Genomic DNA, 20077 nt, shown 5'->3' on the forward strand with positions numbered 1-20077 from the left:
CACATCAGTTTATTACTTATTAACTTTATTAACTTTCAAGTTTAGAAAAATACTGCATGATATTATTTCAGAAAAACAAAAAAAGCCACCATCTATAACCAATAGGTTTTAGGCTTAGTGTACTTACACCCAGCTACACATATACCACAACAGACATAAACATCTACAGTCCTATTTCATTGTGTTTCACTGGAATATGCATATGTGAGGAACATTCAGAAGCTGTTACCATTATGTAATAATCTCATTTGATCAGATGTGTGTGTCTCATTGCTTTACTGGTTCCAGCTCAGTCTAGACAGGAAGACTGCTATCGTCCTTGGCTAGTGGATAGGCCAGTCCCAGACCACTTGTAAAGGATCTTTACATTTCCTTTCATTTTCTTTCCCAACTGCCAGATTCCGTGGACAGGGATAAAAATTGTTAACAAACGTAATACTGGAAGTAAGTCTGTTAGCTTTAATGCTGGTTTTATGCGTGGTCATAAATTTAAATTGATTAATGTGAAAATGTTTTTTTTTGCCCAGAACAACAATATAAATGATGAAGAGCTGGTCAACAGTTCATTGGTTCTGCTGGCTTGACAAAATATATGTAAATGTCTATCCATTCTAACATAATTAAACATGTTTAATAAAGAAAATATATATGACACTTTTTTCACAGCGCCCTTTTACAGTTCACATGTTACGATTATGAAAGATAATGCCATGTACTAATGTTATCCTTAAGGAGTAGGGTGTATATTACAGCATGGATGTAGCAAGGGCACAGGAATATAAAGTGTTTCCCCACTAAAATAGCATGACATAGTGTAAAGACACAGTATACACATCAGTACTCTGGGAAGCACCAGTCAGGTACAGAAAGTTCAACAATGAAGCCACTACTTAAATACATGTATTGGCCATTCTGTGTGCAGTGCATATAATTACTGGCAGCAATTTGAAGAGTAGACATGAAACAAACATAGAAAAATCTATAAACTGTACAATTTACTACAATAAAATGACGTTATATGTACCAAGAGATTATTTATGAAAATCTGCATGAAAATTTAAAGACAAGGTTACATGTGTGTCTATTGCACAGTTGATGTGTAGTGTGTAGGAAGAGTAGAAAGAGGCTTCTGCTACACCTATCACCTGTTCTCTATCCCTGAGCTGGTGGCCTGAAGGAAGCTGGGCGCATCTTCATTTCAGTGAAAGGAATGGAGAAATCTTTGCCTTTCCAAGCCGTCCAGATCACACCCTGGAAAATTATGTGAATGTAAAACACCTTGTGATAGTTACTGAAGCAGTTAATTATGAGGGGCTATTCAGGAAATATTTCAGACTTTTGTTACAGAAACACATGTGAAACACACACACATTCACATATGAAACTGACAAGCATGCATTTATACAACTGAAAACTCACACACACACACATATGAAACACTTACACAGATACAGGTGAAAAGCACGCACACACATATATGAAATGCTCACACAGATACATGTGAAATGGATGCACACACACATATGAAATGCTCACACACATACATGTGATGGACTCTTATGTAACAAACAAAAATTAAACTATATCTGGAAGTCATTTCACTATATCCGGAAGGCATTTCACTATATCCGGAAGTCGGTTCTATGCACATGCGCAGTCCAAACCGGGTCGCGATGTCGCTCTCCCTTCCTGGTGGAAGATTCTGTCTCCCGAGCGCCGCCGCACTACCAGCCACAGCGCTACTACCAGCCACAGCGCGCCTCCTATGAATATTCAAATCTTTTTCATTTTTGTTACTTAGCTCATGGAGCAGTGGTGACCTAGCGGTTAAGGAAGTGGCCAGGTAATCAGAAGGTTGCCATTTTCGAATCCAGAGCCGCCAAGGTGCCACTGAGCAAAGCACCGTCCCCACACACTGCTCCCCGGGCGCCTGTCATAGCTGCCAACTGCTCACCAAGTGTGATGGTTAAATTTAGAGGACACATTTCACGGTGTGCACCGTGTGCTGTGCTGATGTGTATCACAATGACATTCACTTTACTTTTTATGGGCCTTTAACACAGTTTAAGTTTAATTTTTGTTTGTTACATAAGAGACCTTTTCACCTGTATCTGTGTGAGCATTTCATATGTGTGTGTGTGTGCGTCCATTTCACCTGTATTTGTGTGAGTGTTTCATATGTGTGTGTGTGTGTGTGATTTTTCAGTAGTATAAATGCATGCTTGTCAGTTTCACATGTGAATGTGTGTGTGTTTCACATGTGTTTGTGTAACAAAAGTCTGAAATATTTCCTAAACGGCCCCTCATAGTTAATGCCTTTCTAGAACTGTAGAACTGTAGAAGTTATTTATGGAAAAAAAGCTTTTCCCTCTGATTTTGAAATTTTATTAACTCTTTGCTGTAAATAATTTCATTATATATTTTTCAGTGCCAATTAATTCACAGTGAAAGATTCAAGCACCAACATTTCAAGTAATATAATTCAGTGTGCTCAAATTCAACTTGTCAAATTCCATGTCAGAAAGTCAACTGCTAAAAATTCTGTGTAATCATCATGAAAACAAAGCATGAGCAATCGATCAGCAATCATCTGGACTCAGTATCCAATCAAGTCACACTCCGATACAGTCACACGGGAGAAATTATGCCTCAGGAATGGAAGTGTGTGCTGGTGTACCTGATGGCTGGAGGGGGTGTCATACAAGCCATTTAGGTTTGCTTCATGGCAATTCCTGTACCACCAGCCCCCTCTGTAGGACATGGCACAGAACCGAATATCAGACCGGTCTCTGTCTCTGGTGGAGAAGGCACGGCCATTGTGGTATGTCAGAGAGTCACCTTCAGACGTTGAGAAAAAGAGAGAACAACAATAAAAACTCTCGGTACATTCATCAGTGGTTGTGGTGAAGACCAGCAATGAAGCTGACATACCAGAAGTGCCAGAGTACCCAGACACCCTCAGAGTGTATAGCTTTTGCGGTCCAATGGAGAAGGAGGAGTATTTTGCATAGACCGACTCGCTGCCAGCACGCAGATCCACACGCAGGCTCATAGGAATCAGTCTGGTTAAATTATGAATGAGTTCATTACCTGAACAGATAACATGGCACAGTCAATTGGTTTGCATTTGCCGGTTGTATAAAAGTTTTTATTTTATTTGGCTGAACCATCTGACTGGAAATCAATTTAAGCAATGCATTGAGGTGAAGACAGTTATAGATATTTTTCAGTGTTGACAGTTAACAGACTAAAACTGACCGTATATATGTTTTTAAAAGTATTATAATCTGGTAATAATAATAATAAATTAAACATGGTGTGAAAGTTCACATTCTGTCTTCATTGGAAACTTGTTTGTTTGCCATGCACAGGAAGTTATGAAGTGGGTGGGATATGAATAAATGTGGTCTCTTCAGTTTGAGACCATAACCATGACAAATATACAGAGACCATTGCTCATCGGTGCCTGGGATGAGAGCAAAATCACATGCAAAATTCCTGATGTCTCTTACCCAACCAGAACTCCTTATTCACATCACCAAAACCATCCCTGTATTCCTTCCAGAGTTTAAAGAAATTCACCTTGCCGTCCAATCTTCTCTGGAATACCTAGAGATGTAGAAACAAACCATAAAAGGATATGCAATGTTTAGATCTTTTACATAAAAAAAACATAAAAATGCATTTTATGCCAATATCAGTTCAATAATACATATTTGCGGGTCTTTTCTATTTTAAGTTATTTTTATTGGTCAGTTTACAGAAGAATTTATTCATATTAATTTGTCGCATTGAGATCCATATTCCTGCCTTGTGTTTCAGCCAAGCAATAAAAGTGTGTAAAGTGGAAAAGTGAAAGAGATTGTTTTTGTCGTACACCGGCAAGCACAGCACACGGTGACACAACGGAAATGTGGTCTCTGTTTTTAACCCGTCACCCTTAGTGAGCAGTGGGCAGCCATGACTGGCAACCAGGGAGCAGTGTGTGGGGACGGTACCTTTCTCACGGGGACCTCAGTTCCACCTTGGCGGTTCGGGATTTAAACCCACATCATTTTTGTTACAAGTCTGCTTCCTATTCCACCACTGCCAGAGCAGAAGTACTTGACCTTCTTGATAAACAATTATCCAGAACACTCTTGTGACTGGCCCTCTTACCGTCCAGCCCCCTCCATCAGTCTCCATGTCACAGTAAACCATCACCGGTGCAGCATTTTGTCCTAAGGGGAAAATCTCGGCTTCCCCAGATATTTGCATACCGTTGAGTAGCTCCTGAGAGCAGTCAGTAGGGAAGGGGAAGCGAAGATTTCCTGTGAGAAGAAGAAGAGGAGAGGAAAGTCCAAGTTTTTAGCATGCAGATAGTCAGATCATAAGAAGACGTTGTGCGATTATTACCTGTAATGAACTCGGTAGAAATGCTTTCTATGTACAGCCCTCCTCTCTCTGCCTGTAGCCGGACTGTGTATTTAGACCCAGGCCTAAGCCTGGTCAACCTGTACTCACTAGTTGTGGGGTCAGGGTTCACTTCCTGTTGATGGGATTACATATAATAATAAATTAATATTTAAGGGAGCTCTTCTAAAACCCAAGGTCACCTTACAATGAAAAAAATGGCAAAGTTGATATGAGATGGGAATGAGAGATTACTATCAAGAATGAGACCCAGACTCTTTAACTGAGGCAAAGGATCTCAGTTAAAACTTCTGTTACATTACTGTATTTGTCACAGTTATTAGTGTGAAAGTAGAAATAATGAGGATTCTAAAAATAACTTACTTTAATTTCATGGCCCTCTGCCTGGTAGGTTAACTTATAACTGGAAACAGGTAAGGGCGGTGGTTTCCACGACAACATAGCAGAACGTGGGGTCACCTGCCTGGCTGTTAATTCGCGTGGCCCTTCTCCTCCAATGAAACCTGTCAGATTGAACACATGCAGAATCATCAGCAGCTGTTTGAAATGTTGAATTGGTGGCAGTGTGATGAGGAGATGCGCGGACCACTGGTGGTGGTGAAGATGGTTTTGGATCCAGAGCTCATGCGACTCCCCAGCTGGCTGGTGACGGTGACCATGTACTCAGTGGAGCCGTGGAGCTTTGTCAGCTGCTGCTCGGCTGCGTTGCCTGACACCGTGATGGTCATATCAGGCTCTGCCACATACAAACAGTCAGCAGTTAAGTACTTACAAATTTGCAAAATATGTATTTGATCTGCATTTAAAAGCGAATCAAACAGATCAGACATGACATCAAAAAGCATTGATCCAGGTTCTTCAGCTGTGTATGAAACACCAGAGTCAGGATATTTCTGACACTATGCTGCATTGACTCTCACCTTTCCCAGATCTGTACACAATGACGTAATGATCGATGGCCGCCAGGGCCGGTCTCCACAGTAACAATGCCTTAGTGTCTGTGACATTAATGGCTCGGAGATCTGTTGGAGGGTCAGGAACTGTGGGACAATTTATCCAGAAAATGGAACAGAAAAGAAAGAAAAACAAATGGCAGTGAATCATCTTAATGTTCGTCTCAACACTGTCTATCGATTTGGCAGAAACTAACAGTTTTATTTGAACCAAAAGAAAGTGCAATTTCTGTTTGGATTAGAAAAGGGCCCGAGAGAGAAACCCTCAGAGAAAATATTGAAATACTTAAAACTTTCTGCAGATCCTGCACCTGAAAGAACAATTATGGATGCAATGTAAAACGTTCAAGAAAAAGGAAAAGAAAACTTCAAATGGGAGGGTAAAAAAAAATCCAACATGACTTTACCCTAAAATCCCATTAAGCAAATTTTGAAAAATAACAGGATGTCATGGTAAAAATATGGGGGGAAACCAAACATTATTATTCACAATTATTAAATAGAAATTGTAGTAAAAGGACATACGCGTGTGCGCGACATCTGTAATCGCATCGCTCTCGTCCAGGTCTTTGAGTGATATAACGGTGACATCATATGAAGATCCTGGAGTAAGTTTGGAAAGGTTGATCCTGGAATTCTTTGAGTCCACCACAATGGACACTGGCTCCCCTGGGTAGAAAACAGGCAAGATTCACAAAACAAGATGCTAGACCTTTTTAAGACTATTATGAATGGTGTCTGTTATTCAACTTTATCAGCGACAAAAAAAAAGTAGCAGCAAGATGGATGAGCTCTGATAAATTCTGACTACACATCAGCTTTTTGCAATTGCGGTTGTTGGCTCCTCACTAAAACAATTAAACCGTAGCTGTCATTTGTCCAATGTGTTTTTTCTCATTACAGTAGTTAATAATATACTAACAAAATATTACTTTGCTCTTTTAAACTAAGCTGTCTAATTTAAGCTTATGAGTAAAATGTTTTTTTTACTTTACTATAATGCTACTGATAGCAGGTTTGCTTGGTTTATGTCAATGCTAAAAGCTAGTGTTTTCTTTTTTCAGTGTATGTGGTGGTTGGTCAGATTTTTTATGGCATAATAAGTTAATGTAACTTTCTAAAAACAGAATGCCAAGTGTTCAGCGTGTTCAAATGTAGTATAAATCATTCCAAACAACTAAAATGACCAACATAATGTAAACATACAGTGGATGCAGTGTAAAACATCCATGTTTCTGAAGCTAGCATAAGGTTAACTGCTAGGCATGCCTACCTTCAACTGTGTGAGAATAGGTGACCTTAAACCCTGTCACTGGGCTCCGAGGCCTAGTCCAGGACACAGAGGCAGTGGTGTCAGTGATGTCACTGAACAAGAGATTAGAGGGCGGCTCAGGACCTGTGTACAGAGGAAAAGAAATGTCAAATAAGATCATATTTTATATATGCATGTATATGTATTGCATAAATTAAAGTCAATTTAATTAAAATAAATGTGATTAAACAGAAGTTCCACAAACAGGTGGATGCCAGAAAAAAGACTATTTTCTGGTGTACCTTAGTATGACCTCAGTCATGATTAGTAAACATATCAGAACATGTGTATATATGTGCAGTCCCACCATATATACAGTATACCAAAAAAAACACAAAATGTACTGCAGTTAATGAACACAGAAGGTATACCGATCACAGCACAAACAAACAAGCACGTAAATGAGGGTTAAAATGCTGAGCTGGTCTTTTGATCCTGGAAAGGACAAGAGATACAGAGTAAAGTGAGGAAATGACAAAAGCATCCTGAAAGTGAAAAAGACTACGACAATTGTGGTGCATTACACAGGTGGGGAATAAGGAAAAGTGGTGGCCAATAAGATTACAAGCCCTGGGCAACGCAACTGTTTTGTAGTAATTCTGGAGGAAAAGAAATACACTATAAAAAAAAAACAATACTGAAAGACAAAATCAAATACACTATTAAGGTCTGGAAGGGTCTCCAAGCCTAGTCTACAAGCCAACCATGGTCTTACCCTGGGTGAGTAGTGTGGGTAGTCAGTGCAGATGGCTTATCTTAGCCTGATTGAAAGAAGACCAGACCAGCCATGAATGAATATGAATAAGAATAAGAATGTGCCATAGAATGATGCATGATTATTAATATATTATCACAGAAATTCATGAAGCATCTATGAAACAAATGATAGTGTATGAGTTTGCACACAAACAGATGAGCACAGACTTTTAGTGCAGGAAGTCATTAAAATTCATTTTTTTTATACTAATTTATACTGATTTCCTTACACTCATCCAAAAAACATTAAGGTGACGAGTAATCAACTCATTGTGCGAAATGTTTATTAAAGTGCTTTAATTAAATGCCCTGCGTTCAATAATAGGTGAAAAGGCTTCACACAATGTCTTTATGCTGAGGATTAACACAAACACACGGCCATTTAGTGCAAAAGAGTTCTGTACGACGTTCACTCGTGTGGTGATGCATGGAAGTGAAATGAAACGACCAGTGCTGAGTTGTACCTGTGTTTACAATGACACTGTGAATTTTGGAGCGAAGTCCGGGACCTTTTCCAAACACAGAGAGGCTGTACTGCATCTGTGGTAGGAGACCCTTGAACCAGAAGGAGCGAGCTGACCCAGGAAGGACTTTGTTGAATTTACCGTTGACGCCTTCTTGCAGGAGGTTCATTTTGATACCTGGTACTGGCCTTTGGCTGTCCTCTTCAACTCTGTCCACCTCACTCTTTTGTGTCCCATTACTGATTTTCTCCTTCTCCTCCTCATTATGTGGTTCACTTGAGAATCCAGCCAAGTGGCGAGTGACAACAAAACTGTTGAACATTCCCTGGGGTGCACCCCATATGAGTACGACTCCAGTGGAAGTGATGTTCTCCAAACCAACGTAGTTTAGTGGCTTATCCTCGCTATTTCCAGAGACTCGGCTTTGTGTTTCATTGGCTAACATTGAAGTCTGGCCAGTGATACCTGTAGTATTGTTACGATCCTTTTTGATGTTTTGGCCTTGCTGGAGAACTGTCCCTGCAGGAAATCTCAGGGGACGCTGAAAAACTGTGCCATTTTTTCTTCTTTGGAACAAACCTGGCTTAGAGTCACTACTATTTCTTGTCTCAGAGAGAGGAGTGGAGTTGGTCAAGGATTTACTATTTTTTTCATGTATAGATTTGAACTCTTCAGAATGAAGCTGATGACTTTCTGGCCTCTGGTTGTTTAGTGTCTCTTGTGTACCAGTCTTTGTGTTCTCTGAAATGTCTGCTTCCTTGCTTGTCAGGGACTCTGTTGTTGAATGACCAGGATGCAATTTTATTGCTTCCAGGCCAGTCATTTTGTCATTTCTTGTTCTGATGCCAGGCTTCTTCAGTGGACCAGGATGCATTTTGCCCTTGCCTTTGTTGATTTCAGGATTTTTATCTTCAGATCCCATGCCTGTGATGGATGCTGCTGTGGCATGTGGGACATCATATACTCTTGTGTATGTGTCAGGAGGTAACATATCTGGACCAGGTACTAAGTAAGCAAGTGTTTTATCGATTCTCTCTTCTTTAGAATCACTACGAGACATGTCTATTTTTCCAGGTTTGCTAAAAGGACCTCTGCTGATTGCCTGACTGCTACTGCTATTCACCACTCTAAGTGGAAAAGGTCTACGTATGGGACCTCTAGATGGGTGCAGAGGGGGTCTTAGGATTGGTCGACTCCTGTTCAGATAAGGACCTATGTTAAGACGGCGAGTGAAGTTCCCCTTGGTAGGTGTACGCTGAAAGAAACGTTGAGGCTCTTCTTCATTTCCTCCATCCTCCCTCTTGCCATTTTTGCTTATTCCTGTGTTTAAGGACTCCTTTGATGTGGAAACAGACCCAGAATAGGACATTTCTCCAGCTAACTCTGACACTACTGTCTGCTTGGTCTTTGGGACCGTTGCTGTCACCGTTGTTGATGACCCAGATGTTTCATTCAGGTGTTTGACCCTCATATACGGTAGCAACACTGCACCATCCACACCACCCCTGGATGTTGGTGGAAACGGATGCAACCTAGGCCTGGGCAGAGAAAGTGATGCATGGTGTTGGCCTTCAGAGTTCTGCTTGTCAGTTAGGGTTTTAACTGTAAGAGGAGCCTCTGAGTAGTCCTCTTTTCTTAAATGTCCTGCTGGTGACACTGCAAACACGGAGATGTGGAGGTTAATGTCAGATGTGGAGCTCTTATTTCTGAGGTCCATACTGTGTTTTTGTAACTCATTAATTAATTGATTGACTCCTTCTGTACTAGTCAACCCCTCTGTGCTACTACCTCCTTCTTCATATGCGCTGACCCCATCCACCTCATGATTTAATGTTGCATTTAAATGCTGATGTCCAACAATGAGTTTGGGGTGACATTTCTTTCCATTTGGATGTGCAGCAATGTTTATATCATGTTCTCTCCTGTTATCAACTGGCTGTGTTACATCTATAGCAGAATGTTCTGCAGAACCCTTTGGATGACCTGCTTGTTTACTGACGTATGGTGTATTTATACTGGCTTCTGCCACTGTCATTTCTAGGGACCTGTCATCAGGGATTGGGTGTTTTTTCTCTAAATCTTCCATGTGTGGTTTGCTTAATAGTTCTCCAACTTGATACCTAATTGGTGGCCTCTTCATTGGATCCTGAGACACTCTCCTCCTACCAGGTCCCATCTGAGTGCTGTTGAAGCGTACTGGCCCAGTTGTACCAGGCCTTCTGAATATTCCTGGTCTAACCACAGGTTTGGTCAAATTCCCATTCAGACCTGTCCAATGTATGTTGTTTTTGCCACTCCTGCCATCTTCATTTGCTTCTGACATTATTTGTTCATCAACTTGTCCAGGTTTCTTTTTGTTCAATGTTTGTCTTCGTGGTGTCTCCTGGTCTTTACTGTCACTTTTTGTTGCTCTCTCTGTGATTGTTGTTTCTGAAGTCCTCATCATCTTTGTGGAATCTAAAGGCACTGATTGAAATCAAAGACTACAACATGAGTTCTGTGTCAATTCAAGAATATAAACAAATAATAAAAAAGGTTTATTAAGTGATGTCACGTCTTTCAACCTGCAATGTCAGTAATATCCACACCTGTGTTCAAATAAAATGTTCAAATAAGCAACAGGACCTGGAATTTGCAAAAAAACGTAAAATGTAGGGGACACTGTGATTTGCCCACGGACTGTCTGGAATGATAAATTAATTGTTAGTTTTTTTCAAGCATCATAAGTTTGAAGAAGTGGGCTGTCTTGAGAAATTATGTTGTCCAGTCTCTATGTACTGCCCAAAATAAATATTCACTTTATTGTTCACTTATCATTACCTTTCAATGCCCTCTTATATACTAACATTGCTAATAACATACCCCTTTTCCATTCCGTACCTTCTCCTCAGCCACAGATTGCTGACCTACATGACCTTTACATGAGCCTTAAACCAGTTGCTTAAACAATTCTAGTCATTACAACAATTACAGTCCCTAATGTTGCGAGATGAGATTATGAGATTAAAACATAGCTATAAGCATGATACATTGTCATGTTTACTGCTGAGAACTCACCAGGAATGACCTGCACTGTTGCTGGCATGCTGTGACTCCCGTCCTTTTCTGCCACCAATGTGACGTCATATACAACACCTGGCTCCAGCCCATCAATCTGGGCCGAGTCTCTCTCTGGGGGCAGGGTCATATCTTGACTTCCTCTATGTCTTCCCTGAGTTGGGGAGACTTTCAGGTGGTACCTCTCAATTTCCATTTGTGGTCTCTCCCATTGGACAATAACAGATGTTGTTGTTGTCTTGACAACCTGGAGGTTTGTAGGGCCAGAGATCACTGCAATACGAGTAATACATATATGTGTTAGTGCATTATATCTCTGAGAAATAGTTTTAATTGGGTGCGGTGAAAGCATGAGACGTCTTACGCACAGGTAGTGAAGTCAGCGATGGACTCCGCACCTCTCTTCCCATCCTTCTCTCCGCTGATCGAGACGTGGTACTCTTGTCCGGCAGCCAGTCCAGTTTGTATGTAGCTGCTAAACTGACCTCCCACAGTAGATGTTATCTTCTGATCTCCTTCTTTCTGTTCATGAGAGATGCTGTGTTTTTGCATGTGTGCACAGAAAACATTTTGTGAATTTAATAGAGGAAAGATATGTTTTTATCATCTGAGCAGTGCATTTGGTCCTTTGTTTTAAACAGTATTTACAGTCTACCAAACAACTCCAACATTTTATGGACCACAGTAGAATAAAGAACGGTTCCTAAAGCTTTATACAGTGGGGCAAAAAGTATTTAGTCAGCCACCAATTGTGCAAGTTCTCCCACTTAAAATGATAAGACAGGCCTGTAATTTTCATCATAGGTATACCTCAACTATGAGAGACAAAATGAGAAAAAATCCTCTGATTTTTAAAGAATTTATTTGCAAATTATGGTGGAAAATTAGTATTAGTATGCCCCACTGTACATACTTTAGACAAAACAAATAAATAATTCTATTAAAAGTGCTATCTATGGTCATTATAGCCAGTGCTCCAGCTCAGTATCATCATGTTCCAAGATATGACAGTGTTTATTAAGCCTGGACTGTTTCAAGGTTAAAAAAACATTTTATTACTTTATGACTTCATTTGGAAATGTACTCCTGTTTAATTATGTTTTCATAATGATACAATAGTATTTTAACTCCTTAAAATCTCCTGGACATCTTCAGCAGATTCTGATAGATCCATGTAGTCATATGTGGAGAAACACAGCCATTAGTAACTAATAACTTAGATCACAGCTGATATGAGAGTGTGTGTCATTCTGTCTGTCTCTCCCTTTCATTTACTTAGCATGTCACAGCTGGCCATTGATGTCATTGGTCTGGCTGGGGCCATGTTTGTGATGGTGTTTACTCTTTCCCTAGCAACCCGCATCCCACATCTGTCTCTCCTCCTCTCCCTAAATGCCATCTCTCCTCCCTCATGCACACTCACTCTATTATTTTGCACTCTACACTTTTCATTTGACGTCTTTGTTTCCTGTCCCTTCCTCCTCAATTTCTCTACTTTGCATCTAGATTAATGCATTCTTTTTGTTTCTAATGTTTCTTCAGATTCCATGGGCCTCAGCCAAAACCATCGCTCTCAGAAAATAGGTCATTCTTCTTCTCAGTTTCTTAGTTTGCAGCTTTCCCAAATGTCACTACTCTCTGTCATAGCTGCATGACTGTGACCTTTCCATTTTATTACCAGCCCTTCAGCCTCCCACCATACATGAGGAGCAGCATCAGCAGAGGAACCCATATATTTAACTGTGGGGGGAATTGACACCCAGTTTCCAGTCATCAGTTTTTGGGTCCCACTTTAGGTGGGATTTTTTTTTTCATTTTTTTCATGTTTTAAATTTTAAATGCTAATGTAATAAAATGTTTTTTAAAGGGGGTGAGCATCTGACTTATTTTCCAAAATGGAATGGTATTTATTGTGGTGTCCAACAGGCCTAAATTCTGCAGATTTACAGAGCATATAAACCCTGTGACATAATGAGTTCATCTACCTAGAAGCTCATAATTCAATGCTGTTAAATCTATAAAATCAATAAGTCTTTCTATGAAAGTTTAACAACATAGAGGAAGTCAAAACAACAGCCCAAAAGATTTTGGAAAAAGTGTTCTGTAGGAGTTTAATGCAGGAACTATCAACTGCAATCCCACGTGAAGACTGGAAGCACTGCGGAATTCTGTTATTTGACATATAAAATTTCAATAGTGGTCAGGTCATTTTGATAGTCTCTAAATGCAATAAATCTTCATATGGGCTTTCAGTGGTCTGGTTTCCAAGTAGAATCACTCTAATTCACCTTAAAAAGCAGGCTGCAGATCATGGTCTGGTTTTACTGAGCTGAGGTCCAAGACTTTTCTTCTGTTTTGGAGTCTCGTGATATAATCTGATATTATGGTAAACATAGAAGTAAAGGCCAAATAATCTCCCAGGATTAGTTCTGATAAGGACCTCTGAGAAATGCCCAAATGGACTTTGCCATGGGTACATCGGGATAAGATTTAACTTGGTCAAACACACAGACACAGGAAAAGCCCTTTATTCGTTATTGTTGTTTTGTGGGGTTTTTTTTCTGGTTTTGATTTTATTTTATTTTATTTAAGAAGGGAGATTGGCTCCCAATGGCTGCACTGTTTGCCTCTGCTCCTGTGTCTTTGAATCCCCCTTTGCAGAACTCTTGGACCTGTAAAGCCGAACGGAATCTGAAACTCCACCCCTCCACCCTAAAAAACAATCGCAACCCCTGCAACCGCTACAGGAACAACAGAAACCACCACAGCACGATGACGTCACTGCTTCAACTCCACAGGAGAAATCCACCACCAGAGCAGCTGACCCATTCTCTCCCCCCAAGACTCGTTCAGGCCCCACTTGAGTCGGATGCCTCACCATTATCTGGACAATCAGGACCCTCAACTACAACCTTCCCCATGATTCAAGAGGCTTACAGGATGTGGATTACAGATGCTGGGCTGATGCTTCAGTCCATCTCACTGATGTTCTGCGCCACGCCCAGGCCAGACAGGTTGAATCAAGGGACGTACAGGTTGAATCAAGGGACGTACACACGTTCCACACTACACACATTCCAAGCACACACACCCCAAACGCACACTGATACACACATACACTCCCTGCACATTCCACACATCCTGCTCCCTATTGGAAGTTCTGCAGGAAATGCACTAGTGGATGCAGCTACGAAGACTGCAGCACGTTCACCACTTCTAACTCTGATTCCTTGGTGTTCATCTGAACAATAAACTGGACTGGACTCATAACAGTAATGCACTTTATAAAAAAGGGTAGAGCAGGCTATACCTGCTGCAGAGGCTCAGGTCTTGTGGAGTAGAGGGGCCACTCCTAAAGACTTTTTATGACTCTGTAGTGGCATCAGCCATCTTTCACGGTGTGGTCTGCTGGGGTAGCAGCATCTCCGCTGGGGACAGGAAGAGGCTGAACAGGCTGATCCGGAAAGCCCTGTTGGACAACATCTCCCACCCCATGCAGGAAACTCTGACAGCACTGAGCAGCTCCTTCAGTGGCAGGCTACTGCACCCACAATGTGGGAAGGAGAGGTTCAGAAGGTCTTTTCTATAACAAAGACCTCACAGCTGACCACACATACACAGACAAACACACACACTTTGGCACATTCTGTTAAATTGTTAACTGTTTAAATTGTAAATTTGTACATATATACAGATACATATTTATCTTGCTTTTTGTGATGCTATTACCTCTGTTTTTGCTGCTATTACCTTCTGCTTCTGTCCACTTTCTGCTGTGACAAGTGCAATTTCTCACTTGTGGGACTAATAAAGGTTTATCTTATCTTATCTTATCTTATCTTGACCCATGGATTGGATCATGTGTCAAAAGGAGGGATGATGTCTGCTATTGCAGCTCATTGGTTCACTGTTTTTGCACAGAAATACTGTATGATTGGTGCTTCACAGAACACCCAACAAGCCACACATCCAGCTCCATCTAGGCCTTTTGAGCACTTGATGCTGGATTTCATTGAGCTCTCTCCTGCCGAAGGACAAATATTGCTTAGTAGATATGTGGTCAAAGTGGGTGGAGGCATTCCCCACATCTAAAGCTGATGCCTCTGCAGTGGCACGAGCCCTGCTGAGTGAGAATGGTACATTAAAAACAAACTGGCTAAATGTAGCGCAGACACAGGTCTAAATTGGATTAAAGCTCTACCACTTGTCCTGATGTACAGGGGCAGTGGTGGCCTAGCAGTTAAGGAAGCGGCCCTGTAATCAGAAGGTTGCCAGTTTGAATCCCACTGAGCAAAGCACACTGCTCCCCGGGCACCTGTCGTGTCTGCCCATTGCTCACCAAGGGTGATGGACACAGAGTACAAATTTCACTGTGTGCACCGTGTGCTGTGCTGCTGTGTATCACTTCACTTCACTTTAAGAATGAGAAAAAGCAGCAGAAGTGGCTTGAGTCCATATGAAATCTTGATTGCAAAGCCACCTAACACAGGTCTTTCTCCTCCCAGGAGGACTTCTCCGTTGTACACTGCCCTCTGTGAAAATGACATGTTAACCTATTGTGTGTCTCACCAAACGTCTGTCAGATATTCATTCCCATTCCCAGGTTGTTGCTGCCCTTCCACAACTGGCTGAGATACAACTCCATTACTTCCAGCCATTAGACTTCGCCCCAACCATCAACGCTGGATGGGACCCTTCCAGATCCTGCTGACAGCTCACACAGCAGTCAAGATCGCAGACAGAGCCACGAGGATCCACGCGTCCCACTGTAAGAGGGTACCATCAGAAGACCCCCAAACCAGGGCAGACAGCGAACCCGAGTAAAGGGAACTTGTGTCCTTACTGCGACACGTAGTGTGCCAAGCTACCAAACCAGCTCATCACGAATCAATCTCACCCCTGGCACCCTTTTCGCATATATGGCTGGTCTCTGAGAGGCTCCTCATCAGCATCATCATTATACTCCCCATCCTTCTGTGGCATGAACACTTCAACCAGTCGACGGCCAGCCCCACCCCCACCTCTGTCCCCACCAACTCTACCCCCTTGTCGAGCTCAATAACCTCTTCTGTTTCCCCTTCTCTCACGAAGGAAGAGAACTGCCGAAGTGCAAACTAGTGCTTCCCGATGCCATATTAATCATGCTTACAGGTCTCTCATACAAAAGTGTTTTTCCCCTTTAACTCCTCTGCCACCATTTCAGTCCCTCCAAGGGACATAGAGCAATTGACCATGCAGGCTACCCTTGTTACATGACTAATGATCAACTGCACACTTCCTGTTCCCGTCCGACATATCCCATCAACTGACGCCCTTCACAATGACTTGGTTGGTTGTTTTACTTATTGTAGCGGTACCGATGCCCCTTTTTCTATTATTTTATGCCAGGAACCTGTGAATGACACTAGCAAGCCCACTCGGAGCCCCACATCTGTCTCCCTTGGTGTCATTGTTGTCTCTAATCTAACCACTGATGACTATTTTGATTTGATCACAGGAATATCTGGACACACTAATAACTGGTTAATACTACTTGCAGAAACTACTGATGACACTGTAAAATCTGATTACATTGTATGTTTAGAACCTCGCCCATTGTAGAAGGTTGTTCCCACTCCACCTGAACTGAATTTTACCTGTCTTATGACTTAGGATAACCTTTGCTTTTGCTCTTCTTGGTATCTCCATTTTCCTGTAGGACCTAAACCTGTTTTTAGCTCATAACAATTTCACATTTTGTTAACTTCTCCCCTGGTAATATCCGTGTTGGTATTGTGAATACTTCGTATTGTGCATTGTGTATTGTGCATCCATTCCATTTTACCTAGGAAATGGTCAGGTGTCTGCACCGTCTACTCTTATCCTACCTGTAACTATTTTCTCTGTAGCCGCATCGGAAGTCCCGGTCTCTTTCTCCTATGTTCACTCTCGCTTGGTTGACAGATCTTTTTTTGTTTGATTCCCCTGATCCAACTTACATAGATGCCGTAGGCATTCCCAGAGGAGTACCTGATGTACACAAACTAGTTAATCTAGTAGCTGCAGGCTTTGTATCAATTTGTATTTGGATAACTCCTAACAAAAATATTGATGGAATCAATTACAATAAGCAGCGTTATCAAACTTCACATGAGACGGGTTTGAAGCTGTACATGAACGCTGTTGATATGTTATTACCAGAGGAAAGTGGAGTTTGACAATTTTCGGCAACCAATGCTGCTCCCAATAACACGGCTCCACTTGGGTAGCTGACTTGTGCAGTAGATGACCTCAGAACCCTCAGTGTTAAATTGCAAGAACACTCAGGAGTTGATACTTTGATGTGGGACAATATGTTTGGTAAATATATCTTTGCATGGCCCTTGCTGTATTCTCCTCTGTTTTAATTCTATGCGAATGCTGTTGCATCCCCTGTCTTAGAGCATTGTTAGTCAGGCTCATTGATACTGCCATAGGTCAAAAAGTTCTTCACTTTCTCTATTCTCTACCCTGCATCACCCACACTGGTATAAATATGCTTGTGAACTTACTAACGTGTGGGAGTTCTTCTTGCGAGTTCCCCCCATGCACATGGTTAATTAAATTCAGTTAACATTCTTTATTGCAGCTCCCTAGACGGGAAAATTCCCACCACAGTTTGACCATTTTTGACAAACGCTGCACGCGAGAATGAATCTGGTCATGCAGTTTCAGTGCAGACCAGTAGATACGGTACTGGAGGAAAATCTATTCACCCTCTATTCAAAAACATTATATGATCAAAAACATTATGATCAAAAGTTTTTCTTTATTTTCATGACCATTTACATGTGCTAAACACCTCTGTGAACTTCTTCAAGACTGTTGGAAAACCATTTCAGGTGACGACCTCTTGAAGCTCATGAGAATGCTAGGAGTGTGCAAAGCAGTAATCAGAGCAAAGGGTGGCTATTTTGAAGAAACTACAATATAAAACATGTTTTCAGTTATTTCATTTTTTGTTAAGCACATAACTCCACGTGTGTTCATTCATAGTTTTGATGCCTTCAGTGAGAATCTACCAATGTCAATGGTCATGAAAATAAAGAAAACACATTGAATGAGAAGGTGTGTCCAAACTTTTGGCTGTACTGTATATGTAATATTTATTACAATTGTTTTGTTGCTTTAATCTTTATAATGTGGCTAACAGCTCACATGTAGTCTCTCAAATTATAGCAAAAAAGGTTTAAATGATCAGCATAAATTATGAAATTCTTATTTTCTATATACTGCAGGTAAAGGGTAATTTAAGTATTTTAAATGAGGGTAATGAATTTTATTTGTCTGAATGAGAAACCACATCAGACAAAGGCCAGACGCTGTACATGTAGCTCAGCCTGTTGGGAAGGATACCTTACCTGGCTGGTAAAGGTGATGTAGTAGGTGTCATACTGCACCATGGGTGGGGTCCAGCTGAGGGTCACAGTGGACTCAGTGATGTCCTTGGTGATGAGGTTAGTTACCCCAGTGAGGGCTGAAGCAGAAAGAAATGAAGTATAAAAATATCCATGCTTAATTGGTCAGATACAGTCTGAATCTGTGGATCATCTGTCCTAGGGGTTTTGGCTTTTATTCAGTGCAACTGCCCACTTCCATCACACTTAAACCCATACAAATAATGATTTGTGATAGAACAACACAACGATTAAGACTAACTTTTTTTTTTACCTTTTTAAGACTTAACACAAAATTAAATTGTTTCAGATCTCCCTTGAAGGGTGTGAAATTCAAATTATCTTCCAAAAACCAAATCTGAGTCTGATTCCCATGAATTGACACCTTAACACCTTAATGCTCTGATGGTGTTGTGAGATAACCGAGTCTGTCCTCTGACCCCAGCCAATATATCAGATGCTGAATATTAAAATGCCCCCGTTTTTTCCAAGACCTGAATAAAACAGCTTAATTATTTTCAAACAGTGAATTAAATTATTTTAAGATACTGGCAATAAGGTAGGCTGATATTTGTCAAAGTCCTTTACTCAGTTTTCATATTTTGAATGAAATGTCTTGACTCCCAAAGTCAGATGACAGCACTTACATTGACTATTCAGGCCGGTAACAAATACTGTTTTCCACTGTTTGGGTTAGAAAGCTACAATTAATCCAGCTGTTAGTTTATATTTCAAGTCTGAAAACTTAATACATTATAATTCTGTTAAGACCAATATTCCTATTCTGAATGCAATGTGTCTCACTGGGCAATATAACTAGAGTATTGGGGGTCCTCACCTGTGTCACAGTCTGGTCCACTCAGGCCCTCTTCACACTCACTGCAGTCAGGCCCTGTGAAGCCACGGCGACACACACACTTGCCCCTCACACACCGGCCCCTGTTGCTGCAGTTGTTGGGACAAGACTTGAGGCTGCAGTCCGGACCCGAGAATCCCACGTCACACACACATTTTCCGTTCACACATCTCCCCCAATTGTTGCAGTTGTTAGGACATTCTGCAGTTGAACAGTCTGGGCCACTAAATCCTGGCTCACACACACACTTGCCATTGATGCAGCGTCCCTGGTTGTTGCAGTTGTCGGGACATGTACTTGTAGAGCAGTCAGTGCCTGTGAAGCTGGGGTCACACACACACTGGCCATTCACACACCTACCCCTGTTACTGCAGTTGTCTGGACAGGCTGCAGTTGCACAGTTAGGACCAGTAAAACCTGGGTCACACACACATTTTCCATTCACACATTGTCCTTGGTTATTACAGTTGTCGGGGCAGGCCGGTGTTGAACAGTCAGGGCCAGTAAAACCTGGGTTACACACACATTGTCCGTTTACACACCTTCCACGGTTTTTACAGTTATCTGGACAGGTTTTACTGGAGCAGACTGGCCCTGTGAATCCGGGGTCACACACACACTGACCGTCTACACATTTCCCTTTATTGCTGCAGTTATCAGGGCAGGCTGAGATACTGCAGTCTTCACCAGTATATCCGGAGAAACACACACACTTCCCATCCATGCAGCGGCCCTGGTCATTACAGTCGTCTGGACATGTCTGGGGATGAACTGTGCAGCCAGGTCCTTGGGAGAAGAATAAGGACAAAGAACAACAACATCAGAAAACCAGACAGTCAGAGGGACAGTTT

At 41.5% G+C, this 20077-nt stretch overlaps 1 protein-coding gene across 3 annotated transcripts in view; it reads right to left on the reverse strand.

The window, feature by feature from the left end:
• Nucleotides 1–20077, reverse strand: part of LOC114770201 (tenascin-like) — a 35898-nt gene continuing 15821 nt past the window's right edge. Inside the window, exons 4-19 of one of the 3 annotated variants that reach the window (XM_028963913.1) lie at nucleotides 19209–20012; nucleotides 18335–18450; nucleotides 11324–11477; nucleotides 10956–11228; nucleotides 7899–10355; nucleotides 6640–6762; nucleotides 5892–6035; nucleotides 5334–5453; nucleotides 5000–5149; nucleotides 4777–4916; nucleotides 4396–4528; nucleotides 4159–4310; nucleotides 3513–3609; nucleotides 2932–3090; nucleotides 2678–2838; nucleotides 1–1251 (exon numbers count right to left, since the gene is read on the reverse strand). In XM_028963913.1, the coding sequence (XP_028819746.1) occupies nucleotides 1153–1251; nucleotides 2678–2838; nucleotides 2932–3090; nucleotides 3513–3609; nucleotides 4159–4310; nucleotides 4396–4528; nucleotides 4777–4916; nucleotides 5000–5149; nucleotides 5334–5453; nucleotides 5892–6035; nucleotides 6640–6762; nucleotides 7899–10355; nucleotides 10956–11228; nucleotides 11324–11477; nucleotides 18335–18450; nucleotides 19209–20012 (5282 nt within the window). In that variant the 3' untranslated portion in view covers nucleotides 1–1152. Of the gene's footprint in view, nucleotides 1252–2677; nucleotides 2839–2931; nucleotides 3091–3512; nucleotides 3610–4158; nucleotides 4311–4395; nucleotides 4529–4776; nucleotides 4917–4999; nucleotides 5150–5333; nucleotides 5454–5891; nucleotides 6036–6639; nucleotides 6763–7898; nucleotides 10365–10955; nucleotides 11229–11323; nucleotides 11478–18334; nucleotides 18451–19208; nucleotides 20013–20077 lie in introns of all 3 variants that reach the window. The other 2 variants (XM_028963911.1, XM_028963914.1) reach the window with 2 other exon arrangements.

The sequence above is a fragment of the Denticeps clupeoides genome, chromosome 20 (assembly GCF_900700375.1).
Source record: "Denticeps clupeoides chromosome 20, fDenClu1.1, whole genome shotgun sequence".
Taxonomy (NCBI): Eukaryota; Metazoa; Chordata; class Actinopteri; order Clupeiformes; family Denticipitidae; genus Denticeps; species Denticeps clupeoides.